This window comes from Podarcis vaucheri (assembly GCF_965113315.1).
Source record: "Podarcis vaucheri genome assembly, chromosome: Z".
NCBI lineage: Eukaryota > Metazoa > Chordata > Lepidosauria > Squamata > Lacertidae > Podarcis > Podarcis vaucheri.
In genome coordinates this window covers 50860757-50878414 of record NC_138758.1, presented here as the reverse complement: position 1 = coordinate 50878414, position 17658 = coordinate 50860757, and the positions used below count along the sequence as shown (strand labels likewise).

The window sequence follows — 17658 nt, the reverse complement described above, 5'->3', positions numbered from 1 at the left end:
TAAGAGAAGAACTCAGGAGTGGTTTCCGGCTTAAGAATGGGGATTTCATTTTGGACACAGCCACTCACCCTTGTAGGAAGGCAGGGGCACTGGCTTGGTGCACCGCCCCATTCCCACTGCCCCCAATGTGACCTACCTGGATTTTACACTCTGCCTCCACCAGCTGCAGCTTGGTCTGGGCCAGCTCCAGCTCCATCTCCCGCAGCTGGTTCTTCAGCGCCTCCTTCTCCTCGTCTGTGTCCTCCTCAGAGCCCTCCCGGGCAACGCTGGCCACCTTCACCCGCCCCTCCTTGTTGAAGAACTCCCGGCAGCGCTCACAGTCATCAACCTTTTGCTGAAGCCAAGGAGATCAGGCCGTGAGCTTCCCCACCCACAGGAGCAGGGTTCCCACTGCAGCCTGTGTGCCAACCTGCCCCTGGCATGCCCATAATTTGCCCCCCAAAGCCAGCGGCAGGAGCCTGGGTCCAAAGCAGCAGTTTTGCCCAGAGGCAACCTTTAGTAGCCAACAGATGCTATGGACACCAAACTGATGCAGCTTTAAACTTAACGATCACAGGATTTTCTAACTTTTCTGCTTCTGGAATGACTCAATTGGGAAGGGGTAAATTTCTGCCTGTTGGAGAGGAAAGCCACTCCAGCTGCCAGTGCAGTTTCCCCAGTCCAAGAACTATTCCATCACACACACACAAACACACCTTGACTCCCATATGGCTGGTATGGTTGTGGGGGTTAGAGTGTCAGGCTAGACCCTAGTCTAAATCACCGTGCACCCATGAAGCTAACTGAGGTTACCATGGGTTAGTAGTCACTGCCTCTCAGCTGAAACTACCTCAAAGGGATGTTGTGAGGATAAAAGTTCAGGGTGTGGGAGAGAGAAGAACCACGTGTGCTGCCTTGAGCTCGCGGGAGGAAAGGCAGGCTGCAATTGTAATATGTAATTCAAGGTCCAAATTGCTCACACATTCAAAGAGGGGTAGGCATCCGGAGCAGAAGGTCCCCAGGGAGATGAGAGGCTTCAGAGTCACCCTTTTCATATCAGGATGAGCCCCACTGAAAAGCAACAGGGGTGACCTCCAACACATTATTACGCTTTCAAGGAGGAATCCCAGAAACGGCCCAATCCTAAAATGGCACAGGGGTTGTTTCAAGAGGATGCCAAAAGAGCCTGTAGCAGCATGGATCAGGCCAAAGACCCCATCTGGCTCAGCAACCAGATGCCCAAATGTGAAGTCTGAAGGCAGGACCTGAGCACCACAGCCCTCAGCTCACATGTCCTCCAAGGGATTCAAGCTGCCTTCAGCCTAGTGCTAAACCCAACCAACGCCCTGGCAGAGACGCTCCTTACCCGAATCTTCTCAATCTCAGCTTTATTTGCGGTCTGCTGCTTCTCCAGTCTCTCGCTCAGTTGGGAACAGATCTACCAAAACAGAGAGAGAACTTCAGCGGAGCCCATTCAAGTCCTTGGTCCTGGCTTCCCAAATGGCCGGCTAGAGGCCTTGAGAAAGCCATGGTTAGGACTTGTCCAAAAGACAGACATGAAGCGATATGCACAGCCATTGCAGAGAGAGATTCCATTTACCCATTGTGGCCTCTTCTCTTCTGCTCATGCGCAAGGATGTCCCAGCCCCCTGGTCTAGATGGAATACAACTCCCATCAGCCTCAGCTGAAGTCCATCACCCCCTGGAGGGCATCAGGGTGGAGCAGCCTTCATGAGGCCTTCTTGAGAGTTGCATCCATCTGCAGCAAGACAGAAGGCTTCCCCTTGCAGCCAGCAACCTGGAAGACCCCTGCATTCACCTGCTTGTAGTCTCCAATGATGGAGCTGTTCTTCTTGATCTCGGACTCTGCCTTGTCCAGTTCCCGGCGACACATCTCCTTCAGCTGCAAAAGGAAGACCAGGAGGGGTCAGGGCTGGGCAAAAAAGCAAACAGCTCTCATTCTGCTTACAAGCAAAGATGCATAGTAACTTTTCACATCTGAGTTGTATGTACCTTCCCCACCCACCCCCAAGCCTGAAGGTCTTCCACATGGGCCCTCCTTCTGAATATGCTTGGGGAGCGGAAGGCAGCACCAAGGGACAGGCCTTTTTGGTGGTGGTGCCCTGAAAAACTCTAGAACCCTCTCCTGAAGGAGACTTGCACAGTGCCTACTCTAGATGTCTTTTTGGCACAAGACCTTCCTCTCCCCCCAGGTATCTGGAATCCAGCTGGGTTTGGCAAGGGCAGAACCACAGAAAAGCCACCCAGAGAGGCTGCCGGACTTTAGTACCGGCGGTTCTGCCCTTGCCGTGCCTGCTCTCCCTCCCACTGGCGGAGAGGAGGGAGAGCAGCCTAACCATCCCCACCTCCTTGCCCCATGGCCCAAACCTGAGCCGACTCCTCCTCCAGCCGCCTCTTTTCATCTTCAGCATCTATCAGCTTTTGCTTGGTCATCAGCAGCTCCTTGTTCAAGGCATCCGCCTTCTCCTCTGCCTGTGGGAAAGCCAAACATGGGAGAGCCAAAATGTCACAGAGTCCATCTCCGGTCATGTTTTATTTATTTTATTTTATTTTTTTTAAAAAAAACATTCCTAGCAGAAAGCAACAATTCTGCAAATAGCAAATAAAAAGTTGTGGAGAAGTGGGTGTATACATGGGCAGGCACTTGAGATTTGAGGCTGGGTCTTCCACATTAAATTTAGAATAAAGCCTTGGTAATATCTGAGACCATTCAGAAAGCAGCAAACCCACTTCATATACAAAAGGGGGAGAGAGGCCGAGGTGGGGGGCATGTAAGCTGACACCCCACGATACTGAAACAAGGGTTTGCACTGAAGGCACTGCCTTTTCAACCGGGAATCCAGACAAAAGGAGAAGCAGAAAGCTTGCTTGCTTTACAAGCACAGCGAGTGTCATTTCCAACATCTGCCTCTCCTGCTATTTTCCAAGATGAGGGCCTCCCAGGGACAGGGTAGTGACATTGAGAAGGGATCCATTGTGCACATCCACCCCTCCAGTGTTTTCACCTGCCAGGTAACCTTCATTTGTTTCCTCCTCCCACACAATGTTCTGGGATTACAGTGGTGCCCCGCAAGACGAACGCCTCGCGAGACAAAAAAACTCGCAAGACGAAAGGTTTTTTCGTTTTCGAGTTGCTTCGCAAGACGAATTTCCCTATGGGCTTGCTTCGCAAAACGAAGCTTGCCCCCGCACCCCAGACCTCTTTTGAAGCAAGGGGCGGCGGGGAGAAGATCGCTTCTCCCCGTTGCCAGCCCCGCAATCTCCCGGGACAGAGGAGAAGGCGCGCGTGCGCCTTCCTCTCTGTCCCCGGACCACTTTTGAACCAAGGGGCGGCAACGGGGAGAAGCGATTCTCCCCGCTGCCCCTTCCCTTGCTTTAAAACAGGTCCGGGGACAGAGGGGAAGGCCCGCGGCGCTTCCCCTCTGTCCCCGGACAGTCTCCATAGGAGCGCATTGATTGATTTTCAATGCATTCCTATGGGAAACCGTGCTTCGCAAGACGAAAAACTCGCAAGAAGAAAAAACTTGCAGAACGAATTAATTTCGTCTTGCGAGGCACCACTGTATGTGAATACAGAGAGGTTCAGAGGTCTTTTAAAACCAGTAAGTGCCAGAAGAAACAGGCTGGCTAGGAGGAGCTGCACAGAACAAATCTTCCCAGTTTCTTCCTGAGTCAACTGCTCTCTGAGAAGATGGCAGACTTATCCACCGTCACTGTTTTGGGAACATTCCTGCCTTGTCCTAACATGAGAACCTGGCTAAACCAAGTCGACTGGTGCCATTTTACATGACCCAACAGAGAGTGCATGGCTGTTTGTGATAAGGCACAGGAAAGGCTGGGCAGGATCCAAAGACCTGCTGCCAAACTGGTAGAAAGTAAAAAGAAAAGAAGGAAGCCTGGATAGTTGCAAAAAAGGAAATGCTTTGCCTCATCAGAGCAAGCTTCCCCAACCAGGGGGCCCAGAAGTCTTCAGCTGCTACGATTCATGGCCGTATTGCCTCTGCCAACGCACCATGGTCAGAATCTCCTTGCCATTTCAATCTGCTGGTTCGGGTCCCACCTCCAGAGCAGGAGAAAGCAAGCCTCCTCCATCTTCCATGGGACCTCTGTTATCCCGTCACTTTTACCTTTACCTATCACATCTCTGTCTTCTGCAGGCTAAAGGTACCCAGCTCCCGCAACTGTTTTGTCACACAGCAACCCTCCCCAGGACACTCAGGCGCAAGTGACTAGGGATAAAGCCAGTTTATGTTGGTCATGGGGCTCTGCTCCCAAGTCAACTGGGCTGAGAAGGTTGGAGGCAGGGAATGGATTCTCAAAGGGCAAAACCCAGGAAGCTGCCTTAAGCCAAACCCCTATTTGGGGGACACCAGGAGTTGAACCCAGGACCTTCTGCATGGAAAGCAGATGCTACAGCCCTTCACAAAAGACGGGCTCTGTCCTCAGGGGCACCGAGAGAGAATGGCGGCCAAACAGACCGAAGGGCAGCGAATGGCCAGGCCAGGCCTCTGGCTCTTACATTGTCCAAGTCCTTCCTCAGGGCGATCTTGCTTGTCACCAGCTCGTGGGCCAGGTCATCATTCTCCTGCTCCAGCCTCATGTTCGCTTCCTGCAGGCGCCGGTTGTCTCGCTGGATAGAGGCAAAAAAGAGTCAAAAGATAGCAAGTTCCTGAATCAATGACTCATTAAGTGACCCCACCTCAGAAGACACTGGATTAAGTTCCAAGAAGGCCACCAATGCTTCACCCAAGGGATGAGCGTCCCTGCTCCACAAGATGCTTCCTTATTGTCAAGGCAGTAGCCTCTAGGTGCCCCCAAACAACTGCCCCCAGAGTGGTCACCCCAGAGGGTATCCTCCACCCTAAACCCTGCAATTAAACATTCATTGTAGCTGCCTGGAACTCGGCATTGCAAATAGGGGGCTAAGGAGCTTCCTTATGTCTTTTTTATGGAGGCCACCAACAGCTTGCCCACCAAGAAAGACATGGGGTGTGTAAGCAGGCAGGAGACTGACTTTTGCAGACTGAATTACAAGGCTGGAATTAAATGATGCATATCGCCAGCAGGGGCAGGACTTTTTCAGTGGTAGTGCCCCTGGTTATGGATTTGCCTTCTCAGAAAGGATTGCCTGAGACCATCCCTGCTCTGTGGTCCCTACACAATACAACACTGAGACACGTGTGGTTATCTGGTCCAAGGCTGGCCCCCAACATGACAGAATAACATAAATTACCTCAAATCTTTCTATGGGGTCTTCCTGCTGAGCCTGCTGCTCTCTCATGGCATGGTACTCCCGTTCATATTTCTTCAGCTTCTTTTGGCTAATCTAGGGGTGGGGGAGAGAATCAAGAGCATCTCAGTCAAGACATGTGGAGAAGCTGCGCTTTCGCTTCTTTTAACTCAAGATATCCGCTGGAGCCTTTTTATAAAAACAAAACGGAACTCTGGTGATTTATTTGGCTGGGAGTCTCTTGCTTAGGAAGCTTACAGTTAGGCAGCCTTCCAATTTACAGAGTTTGTCACTGGACACAGTAGAGAGGATAAAGGAATTCTTATCAGCACATGTGTGGAGGAGTTGTGCATGTCGGGAGAGGGACAGAGGCTGTGACTTCAGAAGGACAGTGCCCCCATCCCATAACCCTTAGAGCGCCTCAAAGCATCTTCAGCAAATGTCTCACACACACACACACACACACACACACACACACTGATCCAAGCTCCATGAAGCAGGTCTCCTCTTCCCTCGCCATTGCATCACAAACACAGACATTTTCCCCAGAACAATCTTTCATGTTTTCACCTCAAGCGAGAGCTGGAACATATCATGGTTGGCTTCTCAATAAGGAGGGGGCTTCAGGCTGGGAGTGGGGCTCAGGTAGCATTTATTAACCTGTACTTTTTAACTTGTGCTAAGTCCATATCTATTGTGGCACGGACTTTCTGGAGACCCCCTCTTTTATGCAATCTGGCAGTTTTTTAACATTCCCTGACACTTAAGAAAACACACTACCCAGTGCCCTGCTTTTCTAACTGCTGAAATGTTATCACACAAATCTAAAGCCTTGGATTTATTTTTTGCTCCGCAAAACAAACAGTGTGGTGTAGCAGAGTGTCTAACCAGGGTTCAAACCCCCCTCGACCATGGCCCTGGGCCGGTCACTGCCTCTCAGCCTAACCCACCTCACAGGAATGTTGTTTTGGGGATTAAATGAGATGGGGAGGAGCCACATATGCCACCTTGAGCTTCATGGAGAAAAGATGGGAAGTAAATGCAGGAAGGGAAAGGGAAAAGTGAAGCAAACCCACGCCAACCTCTTATCCCCGTGAATGGGCAAGCCAGCTAGCAAACCTGGGGCTCCCACCTGTCCCCCCTCCCAATGAAGTAAGGTTTATTTTGAGGCTGGCTGAAAGGCCAATCAGCTCACCCTACAAAAAGGCAATTATCACTGTGAGAGATGAACGGAAAGGACAACAACAGGCAAGACTGTCAATCAGAAGGGGATGGGGAGCACGATTTGCAAAAAGATCAGCCTCCAGACCAGCCTGGGGCTCTCCTCTAGATGTTCTGGACTACAGCTGCCATCAGCCCCAGTCTAGAACATCTGGAGGGCCCAGGCTGGTGCCAGAGGCTGCCCAGGAAGGATACCAACAGTTTCATTAAGGGATGTTGTTGTTGTTGTTTAGTCGTGTCCGCCTCTTCGTGACCCCCTGGACCAGAGCACGCCAGGCACTCCTGTCTCCCACTGCCTCCTGCAGTTTGGTCAGACAAGGGATGTTGGAGTGGCACAAAACCTGTCCTCTTGCTCCCTCTACTGGCACTGATGCAGAAGCTCCACCAAGGCTCCCTCTGGCAGTGCAAGTCTTCCTCCCTCCACTTTACAGCAGCTATTTAACTGTCTGGAAAGTCTCCAGTCACAGCCAGAACAGGAGGCATCGCTGCTGGCAGTGCACGAGGGGCATATTCACCCTCCCACCCCCACCCCCGAGTATTTCATAGCAAGGCTCCACTTAAATGCAACCCCGCAAGGGCCGGTGGTTCCACTCACATACCTTCATGCTGCAAGCCAACTCCATCAGCCTCTTGGCATTCTCCTCAGAGCGGTATCGCTTGGGCAGCTGCACGCGAAAGAACTTCAGAGCACCCTCGAAGTCAGTCAGCAGCAAGTCGTCCCTAGTTGTCTGAGAAAGTGCAGAGAAAAAGGGTTTCTGGAAAATGAAATTGTGTGGCACCCACATCCTGTAACCAAGGAAAGTGGTGGCAAAAGTAGCTTCATTTCTTCCTTAGGGAAGAACTTGGAAATGATATTTAACTCCGCTTTATTGAAAACAAAACACAAAACCCCCACAACACAACACAACACATTCCTGTTTTCCTGTGTGGCTGTCTGCAGCCCAGTGCCAGATCACAACCCCCCCTGCTGGCTGGGGCCAGTGAAGTTTGCGGTCCCAGGCACCCTGAGGGCAGCACCTTGGTGCAGGCTGCTGTGGGGCAGGAGTCCTTTGTGATGGAAGACAGGATGGAGGGAAGGCTAGCAAGGTTAAGGGACAGGATGTCTGGATTGTCGCAGACAGTTTAAAACTGAAAGTTTTGACAATGGCAGGAAGTTCTGAAGCAAGAGCAGCCTCCCTGCTTTCCTCATCCACCCACGCTAGTGGCAAAATGAAGGCACTGAGTGGGAGGAAAGCCTCATTCTGCTAGGTCCTTCCTAGCAAAGTACGGTTCATCCTTCCCCACTCCACCCCACCCCAGGGAAGACAAAGAGAGACAGACACTCCCGTCCAAGGTGGGCAGGAGGGAAGGTTGCTCACAGTCTGTCCTGACTACCAGTGTGGAGTTATTGGATTCCGGCTCCTTCCTTCCTTCTTTTTAAAAAATAATGCCTATTTACCCCAGCGCTTTTTTCTACGTTGCAAACATGGCCCCACAGGTGGGGAGAGAGCCCCAAGGTGTTCAGCAAGAGCCCCACTGTAAAACTCACTCCACTGGAGCCAGAACCCACTAGTCATTCTCTTGCCGAGTTCTTTCTTTTAGACCCTGCTTTTAAAAATTGTAAGATAATTCTGCAGGACGGCTTAAGGATTTCTACAGTGCAGACATTCACTGCAGGGCTTTCGGCACAAATCGTGTGAAGCGGAACAGAGGGGCTGGATACTCACTTTTAACAACCCAAGGGCAACATTGAATATAACACTGATGCCCTGCAGGAAAAGAAACAAGAAAGAAAAGCAAGTAGTGAGAGACAAAACCAACATTCGGAGCAGTCTCTGCCAAGTCTGTTCTGGACGAGAACTATCAGCCCCAGAACCCATTCTGATTTAAAGTCTGTTAAACAGACAGGTATTTCTCTCTGCTCCAAAGCCTTGATACCCTCTACTAAGCGTCATCTTACTGCAGGGGGTGAGGACGTAAGCTAAATGTACCCAGAAGACTCAACAGCTCATTGCTGCTGTACAGCTTCCTAGAACACAAGCTCCACCAGTAAGTCTGCATATATTTTTCTTGTAATTGTGGGCAGAGAAGAGAGAAAGAAGAGTGCCTAGACATTTGCACAACTAGATCATGGGATGCAGCCTCCACCTGAACTGCTTTGATTTCAGGAAAGGGTTCCTATTCTTCATGGTTGAAAACGAAAAGCTGAAAATGGGCAGACAGTTCCTCTGGCAGCTCAGAAGAGACAGGCCAGAGCAGAGCTGATAGCTGCTATTTTCAGCAGGGTGCACCACTCTTCGCCCCATCACACACACACACACACACACACACACACACACACACCCCGAGGAGCACAGACCCCAGCTGGGAAAGGAACAGAACGATCTCTCAGTAAAAGGGGGCACAGCAGAACTGTGCCATTTTCCGAGGGGGAAAGTCCACTGAGAATTAATGAATGTTGCTAATTAGCAAGCGAGTACACAAATTATTAAAACTGCCTCCCAGGAAGCCATTCCCGCCACCACTGCTGCTGCTGCCTGGCTAAAATGTGCTCTGTTCACTGCTCCCTCACAAATGTGATTTAGACATGTTTCGTCAATTTTGCTGCAAGGTTTGGAGGAACCCTCTAAATCTCTCGAACAAGAACACTGCACTGCATTGAATTCCACTTTTAAGTTCTCCTTCCAGGTCTGAACCTTCTTTTTTTAAAATAAATAAATAAATAAATTTTATTGATTTTCCATACAGTTATACATTTTTATCCAAAATACAACAAATTATCTCTGTTTTGAACTTCCTTCAGCATCTCTGACAATCATCTGTATTTATAACTTTAGTTACACATTCCCTTCTTTCGTATTGCCGTTATACTTCCCTGCTCCCCCTATTTCATATTAACAATACCTCTCTGGTTTTACAGTGCCTCTTGAAATCCCACTAGCGTTGTGTTCACGCCACATATGTTTTTCAGATAATCTACGAACTATAATCTATGCGGAATTGGATAAATTAACTGGCAAAATCAGATACACCAAAGACCAAAAGTTCATTGAAGACTGGGGAAAGTTCGTAGATTACTGTATCCAGGTCTGAACCTTCAGCCCCCACGGATGCCCCTTGCACAATCCAGTGTTTGTTTAGGGAAGGGAATCCAGGGGAACCCTCCGAACATGGCCAAATAGTCTAGATCAAGGCCCACCCTCCAGATGCCCTCCAGATGCTGCTGCACTGCAACTCCCTTCATTCCCGGCCAAAGGCCTTGCAGGCTGGCCTGACAGGAGCTGGAGTCAAGCACAATCCCTTCTCCTGGTGTGGAAGGCTGGTCCCTAAGAAGGTGCCCCAAATGGAACTGGGTAGGGGGCAGCATGAATCGCCCATGACTTTCAAATATTTAAATCAGAAAAGGAGGGGAAACAATTCCTCACCAGAGTTCCACACCATCAGAATCCCAAAACAATCAGAAGCCCCAAAGCCAAAAGTGTTTCTGCCAAATGCAGAATGGTGATTAATACCCAGTTGCCTTAAGACCAGGTCAGACTATGTCCCTCGTTCACACACCATGACACACCCCAGTTAAGCGTTTTCCACGGAACTGCTTTGTTTCTCTTGAGATGCAACTGAGCTGCAATCTCTCCCCGGCTTTATGGATATTCCTAGCACATTATGACAACAATGAACTCAAACAAGAGCAGCACGTACTAGAAAGTGGCATGGAAAGACCTTACCCAAGCAATTGGCCATGGATCCCACAGGGAAAAGACCCGTGGGTCTCCCAAGTAACTAAGACGTCTAACCTAAGCATGCTGATTTCCTCCTCCCTCACAGTGCGTCTTCCTTGTGTGTCATGTCCTTTTATATTGTAAGCCTGATGGCAGGGAGGGCTCTTTTTTTTATATGAATTGTGAGTTTCCTTGGGACCTCTATATGACTAAAGAACAAGGTGAAAAATAGCCTCAAACTAAAAAGACTTTTCTACCATCAAGCATGTTTGTCAACAGCATAGCAGTCCTCAGCACTCTTCTTGTTGTGTTGCAGCATTTAGAAATGGAGGTGATTTTTATGCATTAGTTCCTTTTAACCTTTTGTATTTATTTATTTTTACCTCATTTATTTTTACTATATATTTTAATGTAACAATATATTTTGGTTGATGTCGTTTCTTTAAATATTGTATTAGCATGTATATTCTTTTCTGCAGCTGATACAACCACAATGGTAATAGAATCATAGAGATGGAAGGGACCTCTGAGGGCCATCTAGTCCAACCCCCTGCAAGGCAGGAGTCCTGCCCACAGCCATCCCTGGGTGGGCTCGAACCACCAACCTTCCGGTTAACAGCAAGAATGACTGACCCATTGCGCCACCTGAGAACTATAAGCAACAATAAAAGCAAGCTTTTAGCAAGCTCTTCTTGGCACCACATTCTGCCCATAACTTAACCCGGTCATTTATGCCCAAAACTTTCTTGAAGCTGCTGAATCATTTCCTTCCTCCAGCACCAGCTTCTTGCACACAGCCATTCAGAGATTAAGGGGGACAAAGCTGACCTCCTTTGCCAGCGACTCAATGCCCAGATCACACACAGGCACACAATAGGTGGATTCTAAGAAATGGGAGATTAACATCTAATGCACTGGCTGGAAGACATGATGCCATGTCTGCAGAAGGCTGGAAAAACATCTATGAAAATGAACATGATTGTGGAACTTTATATAGACCATCCTTCTCTCCACCCTTTTATTTTTGCTTGCTTACAAGGAAGAGGAACTCTCGTGTGTTTGGTTTATAACTAAATATACCCACGTGAAGGGCCGGGGTTACTGGAATTTGTCAAAGGCGATCGCCCTTACCTCACACAGCAGCAGGTCAATGATGTGGAAGACCATATAAAGGGGGAATTTTGCTGTGAACAGTGTGAGGAACCATTGGGATGCATACATGTGTGCTTCAAGGCTGATGTCCAGAAAGTGGTTGTAGAGGTCAGGAATGTACTCCTAAAAGAGAAGAAAAAGACAAAAGTTTGCCCCAAATACCAATAAATAAATAACCATCTTCTCATCTGCAAGATGCTGTTTAAGATGGAAGCACACAACGGACTCATAATGCACCACAGAACATTTAAGTTTCCCATTAACGTAATTTAGAACGTTTAGGTCTCCTGGACATCAATGCCCCTGGGCAGCAACTAGCTTCAAAAAACACCCATTCAGGTGCATTAATGGTGGCAGCAGGGGAGGGGCAAGACCCAGCGTCCCGTCCCGTCCCCCCCAATGACCCCAATGGCCTGCTGAAATGCCAAGATGCCCAAGGGCAGCCGGCTGCTGAAGGCTACTGCAAATGACCTGGCAAGGAACTTTTCACTTGCCTGGCATTCTAGAAACACGGGGATTCAGGCATGTGAGCCTGCTCAAACTGTAAAGTGCTAATCAGAGGCCCTGCCACGAATTCCTTCATCGCTGGAGATGTGGTGGGTGGATACGTGGTTGGGGGGGGGCTACTCCAGTGTGGCCCCAAAACTGTGGAACTGTGGCCTCCCGCGTGTGCTTCCCCACCCCAGCTGCACCTCCAGCAGCTCTCAGATGTGGAGCAAATAAATTCTTTTTCTAAGGGATCAATCAGACGGCTGCTGGCACAAACGTAGACAAGTCTGTTACCTTTTTTACTTTAGTAAAAAATAAAATTACAGGCCCCCCTTTTTTTAAGCAAAAACAACTGCCAAGGGGATCTTTTTTACAAAACCTAAACCTAAATGAACTGAGGAACTTTACAATCTTAAATTTTGACAATCTATGTTTTAATTTGTTCTTGGATTCTTATTACTGTTTTTGGTGACTAGTATTGCAATGGTCTTTGCCTAACGGACAATACAAATCTGACTAAGCATTTTCACTTAATGAATTCTTGGGTTGTCGTATCAATTATTATTATTATTATTATTATTATTATTATTATTATTATTATTATATTCCACTGCTTCTCCTCTATTGTTATTCATTCATTCATTCATTCAATATTACACTAAATATATAGTGTGTGGCTCTTTTGAACAATTCACAAGATGCTTCAAGTACACTTGGTAGAAGAAGAACAATTTAAAAAGAAAAAAGAAAGAAATTGAAGGGGAGAGAATAAAGGCATGCTATTCCAGGGCTGGGGGAAGCTGTGCTGCACTCCAACTCCCAGCATGGTCAGTAGGCAGGGATGATGGGAGCTGGAGTCCAGTAATGAGGATCACAGCAGCCACCCCACTCTCCCTGCCACTGTGCTACACACGCCGTTGCGATAGTCGTGGGAAGAAGAAAATGGCCAAGGGAAGAATGGGGCACAGCTGGTCTCATGATTAAAGGCCTTGTGGCCACCCCTCAGCCAGGCCACCACTGTTAGCATCACCTCTGGACTTCACCTTGCAAAGAGCATCACTCTCTCGGATGAAACCCCGCCCCCTGTCAAATCTTGGTCTCCGGGGACAGACAGCACCTCTTACCTGCATGAGTCGCTCCAACTGATAAAACTTGCAGTGCAAATCTTCAAAATTCTGTTTGAAAAGCTCCCTGAGTCCGTAGTCAAACATGATTTTGACCAGAACACTAAACGCCTGTTCTTCAGGCATCTGTCAAAGACAAAGAACAAAACCGGCTGTCATTTTTAAAAGGGTGTGGGGTGGGGAGCTAAGCATGATAATCTAACTTCTTCCTTCAGTCTTTCCTACCAGTATGTTGAGAGAACCACCTTACTTCATTGGCAGCCAAACGTGGGCCACATTTACACCTTATTTTTAAAGCACTATACCTAGGGGTTGCCGTATTTCAAAAAGTGAAAATCCAAACACAAAAGTCGCTTAGTTTTTTTTCTTCAAAGTTGCTAAACTTTTTTTGCCAGATCACAAAAAAGAAAGAAAAGAAAGAAAAGGACGTTTTTGAGCTACTTTTAAGGAAAATTTCCAAAATCTACACTTCCAACATGGAAGTCTGGATTTTCCTGGACATTTAAGCTATCCCACCCAGACACTGCTGGGAAATTTCAGATGCACGGCAGTCCTAACTATACCACTTTAATCATCCATTCTGGGAGCTACAGTTTGTTAGGGGTGTCGAGAGCTAGTAGAAGACCCCCATTTTTCTCACAGGGCTAATGCTCCCAGAATAGTTTAACAATCAAGCCCTCTTCCCAGGGAACTCTGAGAATTGTAGCTCTGGAATGCAGGGTCTCCTAACCACTCTCACCACCTTTAGCAAACCACAGCTTCTGTAATTACTTTGAGGAAGCCATGACTGTTTAAAAGTGGTAAAGGTGTGCTTTAAATGTATGGTGCGAATGTGGCCCTACTCTACTCCCACAAGGAAAAGGCAGATTATTGCTCATTCTTTCTGCCACCAATGAACCGTAAACCACCACAGGTTGTGTGAGAAAATGACAGCAAGGGAAGGCTTAGCAGCAGTTCAGCAGAAAATGAGGAGTAAACCGATGGTGTCATATCTACTCTTAGGAACGGAAGAGCCCTGCATCTGATATTCGGAGCCATCCTGCCTCCAACAGCGAAAGTGGAGCACAGCAATCATGGCTAAAACCCACTGGTAGCCTTATCCACACCATGCCAGTCTTAAGTGGGTATCATCCTTACCCAGGGCGTTCTGGAAAAGTCTGTCGTCTTCCCTTGCTCAAAAACTCACCCTGTTTTTCCACAGTAATGAAGGTTCATGTTCTGGGCCAGGTCAACCGGGTCTTTTACAAGTTGAGGGGGGAATAGGTTAAAAAAAAAAGTAAAGGATCTCTGGACAGTTAAGTCCAGTCAACGGCGACAATGGGGTTGCGGCGCTCATCTTGCTTATATGCCAAGGGAGCCAGTGTTTGTTCACTAACAGCTTTCCAGGTCGTGTGGCCAGCAGGACTAAACCACTTCTGGCACAATGGAACACTGATGGAAGCGAGAGTGCATGGAAACGCTGTTTACCTTCCTGCCACAGCGATACCTATTTTATCTACTTGCAATGGCATGCTCTCAAACTGCTAGGCAGAAACTGGGACAAAGCCCGGTGACGCGGATCTGAACTGCCGACTTTCCAATCAGCAAGCCCAAAGACTCAGTGGTTTAGATCACAGTGCCAATCGCGTCCCTACTGAGGGGGAAATAAAACTGTTGCAAAGAGGGAGTTTGTGGTGCTTTTGAAGAATGCACCAGGAAGGCTCATGCACACCTCATGAACATTTGAGAGGTGCACTCACGGAAATCCAAGACCTCTATCCAAGGGCCCAGGAAAGCCACCCATTTTGAATGATATTTTCAGCTTCTGTTGCTCTGCAGGCTGCCCTCTCTTAAAGACAAGCAGGTATCACAATTCAAAGGCTTACATCTCCAGACTGGGATTTAAGCTCTTAAAAACCCATCACAATCTTCCAAAAGCAACCTCAGAAGCAATTCTAAGATCCAATTTAAGCGCAATTTCATCTTCATTTCTTATGAATTGCACAGCTAATGCCTGCATTGCCTGTGGCGAGGCGAAGAACCGCTAAATTCATTATTCTGTGAGGTCTCCAGTTTTCACTGTGAATATTGGGAGCTGCTGTTCAATTACAACAAAACTACCCTTATGACTGGTGTTCAGAATATCTCCCTACAACTTTCTTGTGTCATTGGGGGGGGGGGATACTTTCCTCTCAAACTGACAGGAAGTCTGGTTTTCAGAGACACACCAAGTCTCTTTATATTTAGTATGAGAAGATGGTACAGCCATCATTCAAATAAGCTGAAGGGTTGCTGGGGGTGTGGGGGGTGTGGGATATTTTAAAAAAAGGAAAAGGAGCCTGCTGTGGATCAGAACAACAAATGGGCCTGGGAGCTCTGCAGAGTGTCATTCAGTAACTGACAGCAGAGATAGCTAGTTTGAGGAAGCGGGGAGAGAGCAGAGAAAGAGAACCAACAACATGAATGTGGTTTAAAAATAACTTTTAGCAGCAGAAAGGGAATTAAGGGTGTCGGAGAGAAGTAGCTGCAAAAAATGCTCAGCAACTGATGGAGTGGGGTGGACAGCCAGGGAAATGAAGCGAGACAGGGCAGGCATCCCTGCTGGTATTCTGAGTTGGCTGTTTCCAAGGAGCAAGAGGAAACTTGCAACCAGTACCCGAAGGGGTCATCCAGACAACTACTTTTGAATAGATTGTCCAAGATTTCCCCGTGGTGGACTCCGCGCAGACCGGTTCGCCCCTCAAAGGCCCACATAACCTCTGATGTGTTAAGAGAGGGAAAGGAAAGACATTCAGCCTTGGGAGTGGGTGGTCATCTTAAACTACAAAGCCCGCCCCCCCCCAACCAGCTTTTATTTGACACCTGCAACAGACTGTAGCCTCCCTTCAAGCCTTTCTACAAAGCTCGTTTAGTCAGAGGCCACTGGTGAGATGTGGAAATCAGTCCACTCAGGCACCAGAAGAAACCTGTGGCCCAGAGCCCAAGCTGGTCCCAGGTAGACTTCGAACTGAGCAGCCTGGTAACCTGACTTGACTCCCTGACTGACAAAAGCAGGAAAAAAACATGCCACCCATCTTCCTGGTAAATGCACAGGATTTATGAAACTTGGACCTGTACCAAAATGCTGCACTGTGGAGTGCTTGTGCTCAGGGTGCCAACCAGCCAGCCATGCCCTTTGCCAGGATACTCCATTCAAACACCAACAGATTTCCTGACTGCCCATCCTACTGTCAGGGACTGGGCAGAAGAGGAGGAGGAATAGTGGACACCGCCTCCTCAGCCTGAACCTTCCAGAGAAGAGGAAGACAGTAGAGATTTGCAACAGTGGGTTGCAGGAGGTCACAGCTCAGAGGCTGCAGAAGGGAGAAGCTGGGAAATATTGGGAGAGGAACAGGAAGAAGCAGCACCAGGGGAGAGGCAGCGGACAGACTCAGTGTATTTAGAAAGCACTCCAGACACACACCCCGAACCCGGTGGGCATTGAAAGTAGGAGAACAGAAAGCTCAGAGGCAGACCAGCCAATGTAGGGAGGGGGTGGGGTTTCACTGGGAGCAACGCCATTACTACAAGAGGCAGCTTTTCTAAGCCTCTCTCTGTGAATATTGAATAAAAGACTTGGTAAGAACTCTCCTTGTTATCTATCCCTGGCAGCCTACCGTGGGGGGATCGGATTCCCTGGAGCCTGACACCTACCACCCGGATTCTGCAGCCAACGAGCATACTCAGTCCTTAGTGGACTATTTTAAAAGTTTCTCCCCCCCCCCCCCGCTATGTGTTTTTCCTTTTCCTACTTCTACAAACCTTGGGCTGCTCCTCCCTACCAGCAAGCATTCTCCCTATCTCAATTTGGGCTGCAAATCTGCCCTAGCTCTGCACCCAAGTTCACTATTAGCATGTATGAAGAATGAAAAATTTCAGTTCTGTAACATCTCTAGAAGAGACAGCAACCATGTATGGAGCAACTGTTTCTGGACGTGAGTAAGTTTTGGGATCTTCACAATGGATCCACCTGCATTACTGCTCAATAGCACAAAGAACAACAAGAAACCAACAGGCAGCCTGGATGGAGTTTGGATATGTTAACAACCTGATCCAACAGAGCTCTTCCATCTGTTCTTACATATAAATTATATGTACAAAATATTACATATACATATAAATTATAGGATAAAATATTGTCCTGGTTTTGATGATATAAAAATCACTAGACTTGCAGTGATTCATTGCTAGTTGTTGGCTAGGTAACTGCTGCAACCTTTGGTTTGTGGGCATGTAAGCAGGCTTTAATCTATGTTTCAGCAAACAGCATCAAAGGTGATTTAGACATTTAAAAGGGGGAAAGGGAACAAAGGGTGACATTACATTCAAGGAAACCAATACAAGTCACAGAACATACATGGATGGGTCACATACCAGGGTCTCCTAAACACTCAGGAACATTTGCCCATCCTCCTGCCAGGTTCAAAGTGCTCACGGATTCTGATTAATTAAACAGGTCTTGGGCAGGGAGGGAGGCGGGGAAGGCAGAGCAAAGGGAGACTGGGTTGTGCCTGAGTGCTGCAGAGGACCTTCCACCCCACGCTTTGGAACGTTCTTGCACAGGGCCCTCTCTCAGGAAGCAAAGAGGAACTCACGTGTAGAAGCAGCACAGCAGCAAGGAATGACTGGCCCTGGCAGTAGCCAATCTCTTCATCGTAGACAGAATAGGCCTGGAAGAAGAATCAGGAAACGGTCAAGACTTCAACAACACAAGATGCCCCACCTG

The 17658-nt window shown here is 48.2% G+C and overlaps 1 protein-coding gene across 3 annotated transcripts in view; it reads right to left on the bottom strand.

Moving 5' to 3' along the window:
• RABGAP1 (RAB GTPase activating protein 1) overlaps positions 1-17658 on the bottom strand; it is a 100171-nt gene that overhangs the window by 2089 nt on the left and 80424 nt on the right. For all 3 annotated transcript variants that reach the window (XM_082208851.1, XM_082208850.1, XM_082208852.1), the window contains 11 exons: positions 17528-17602; positions 12915-13040; positions 11281-11424; positions 8158-8199; positions 7051-7179; positions 5234-5326; positions 4520-4630; positions 2368-2472; positions 1799-1882; positions 1346-1417; positions 137-334 (listed from right to left, as the gene is read on the bottom strand). In XM_082208851.1, the coding sequence (XP_082064977.1) occupies positions 137-334; positions 1346-1417; positions 1799-1882; positions 2368-2472; positions 4520-4630; positions 5234-5326; positions 7051-7179; positions 8158-8199; positions 11281-11424; positions 12915-13040; positions 17528-17602 (1179 nt within the window). The remainder of the gene's footprint in view (positions 1-136; positions 335-1345; positions 1418-1798; positions 1883-2367; positions 2473-4519; positions 4631-5233; positions 5327-7050; positions 7180-8157; positions 8200-11280; positions 11425-12914; positions 13041-17527; positions 17603-17658) is intronic.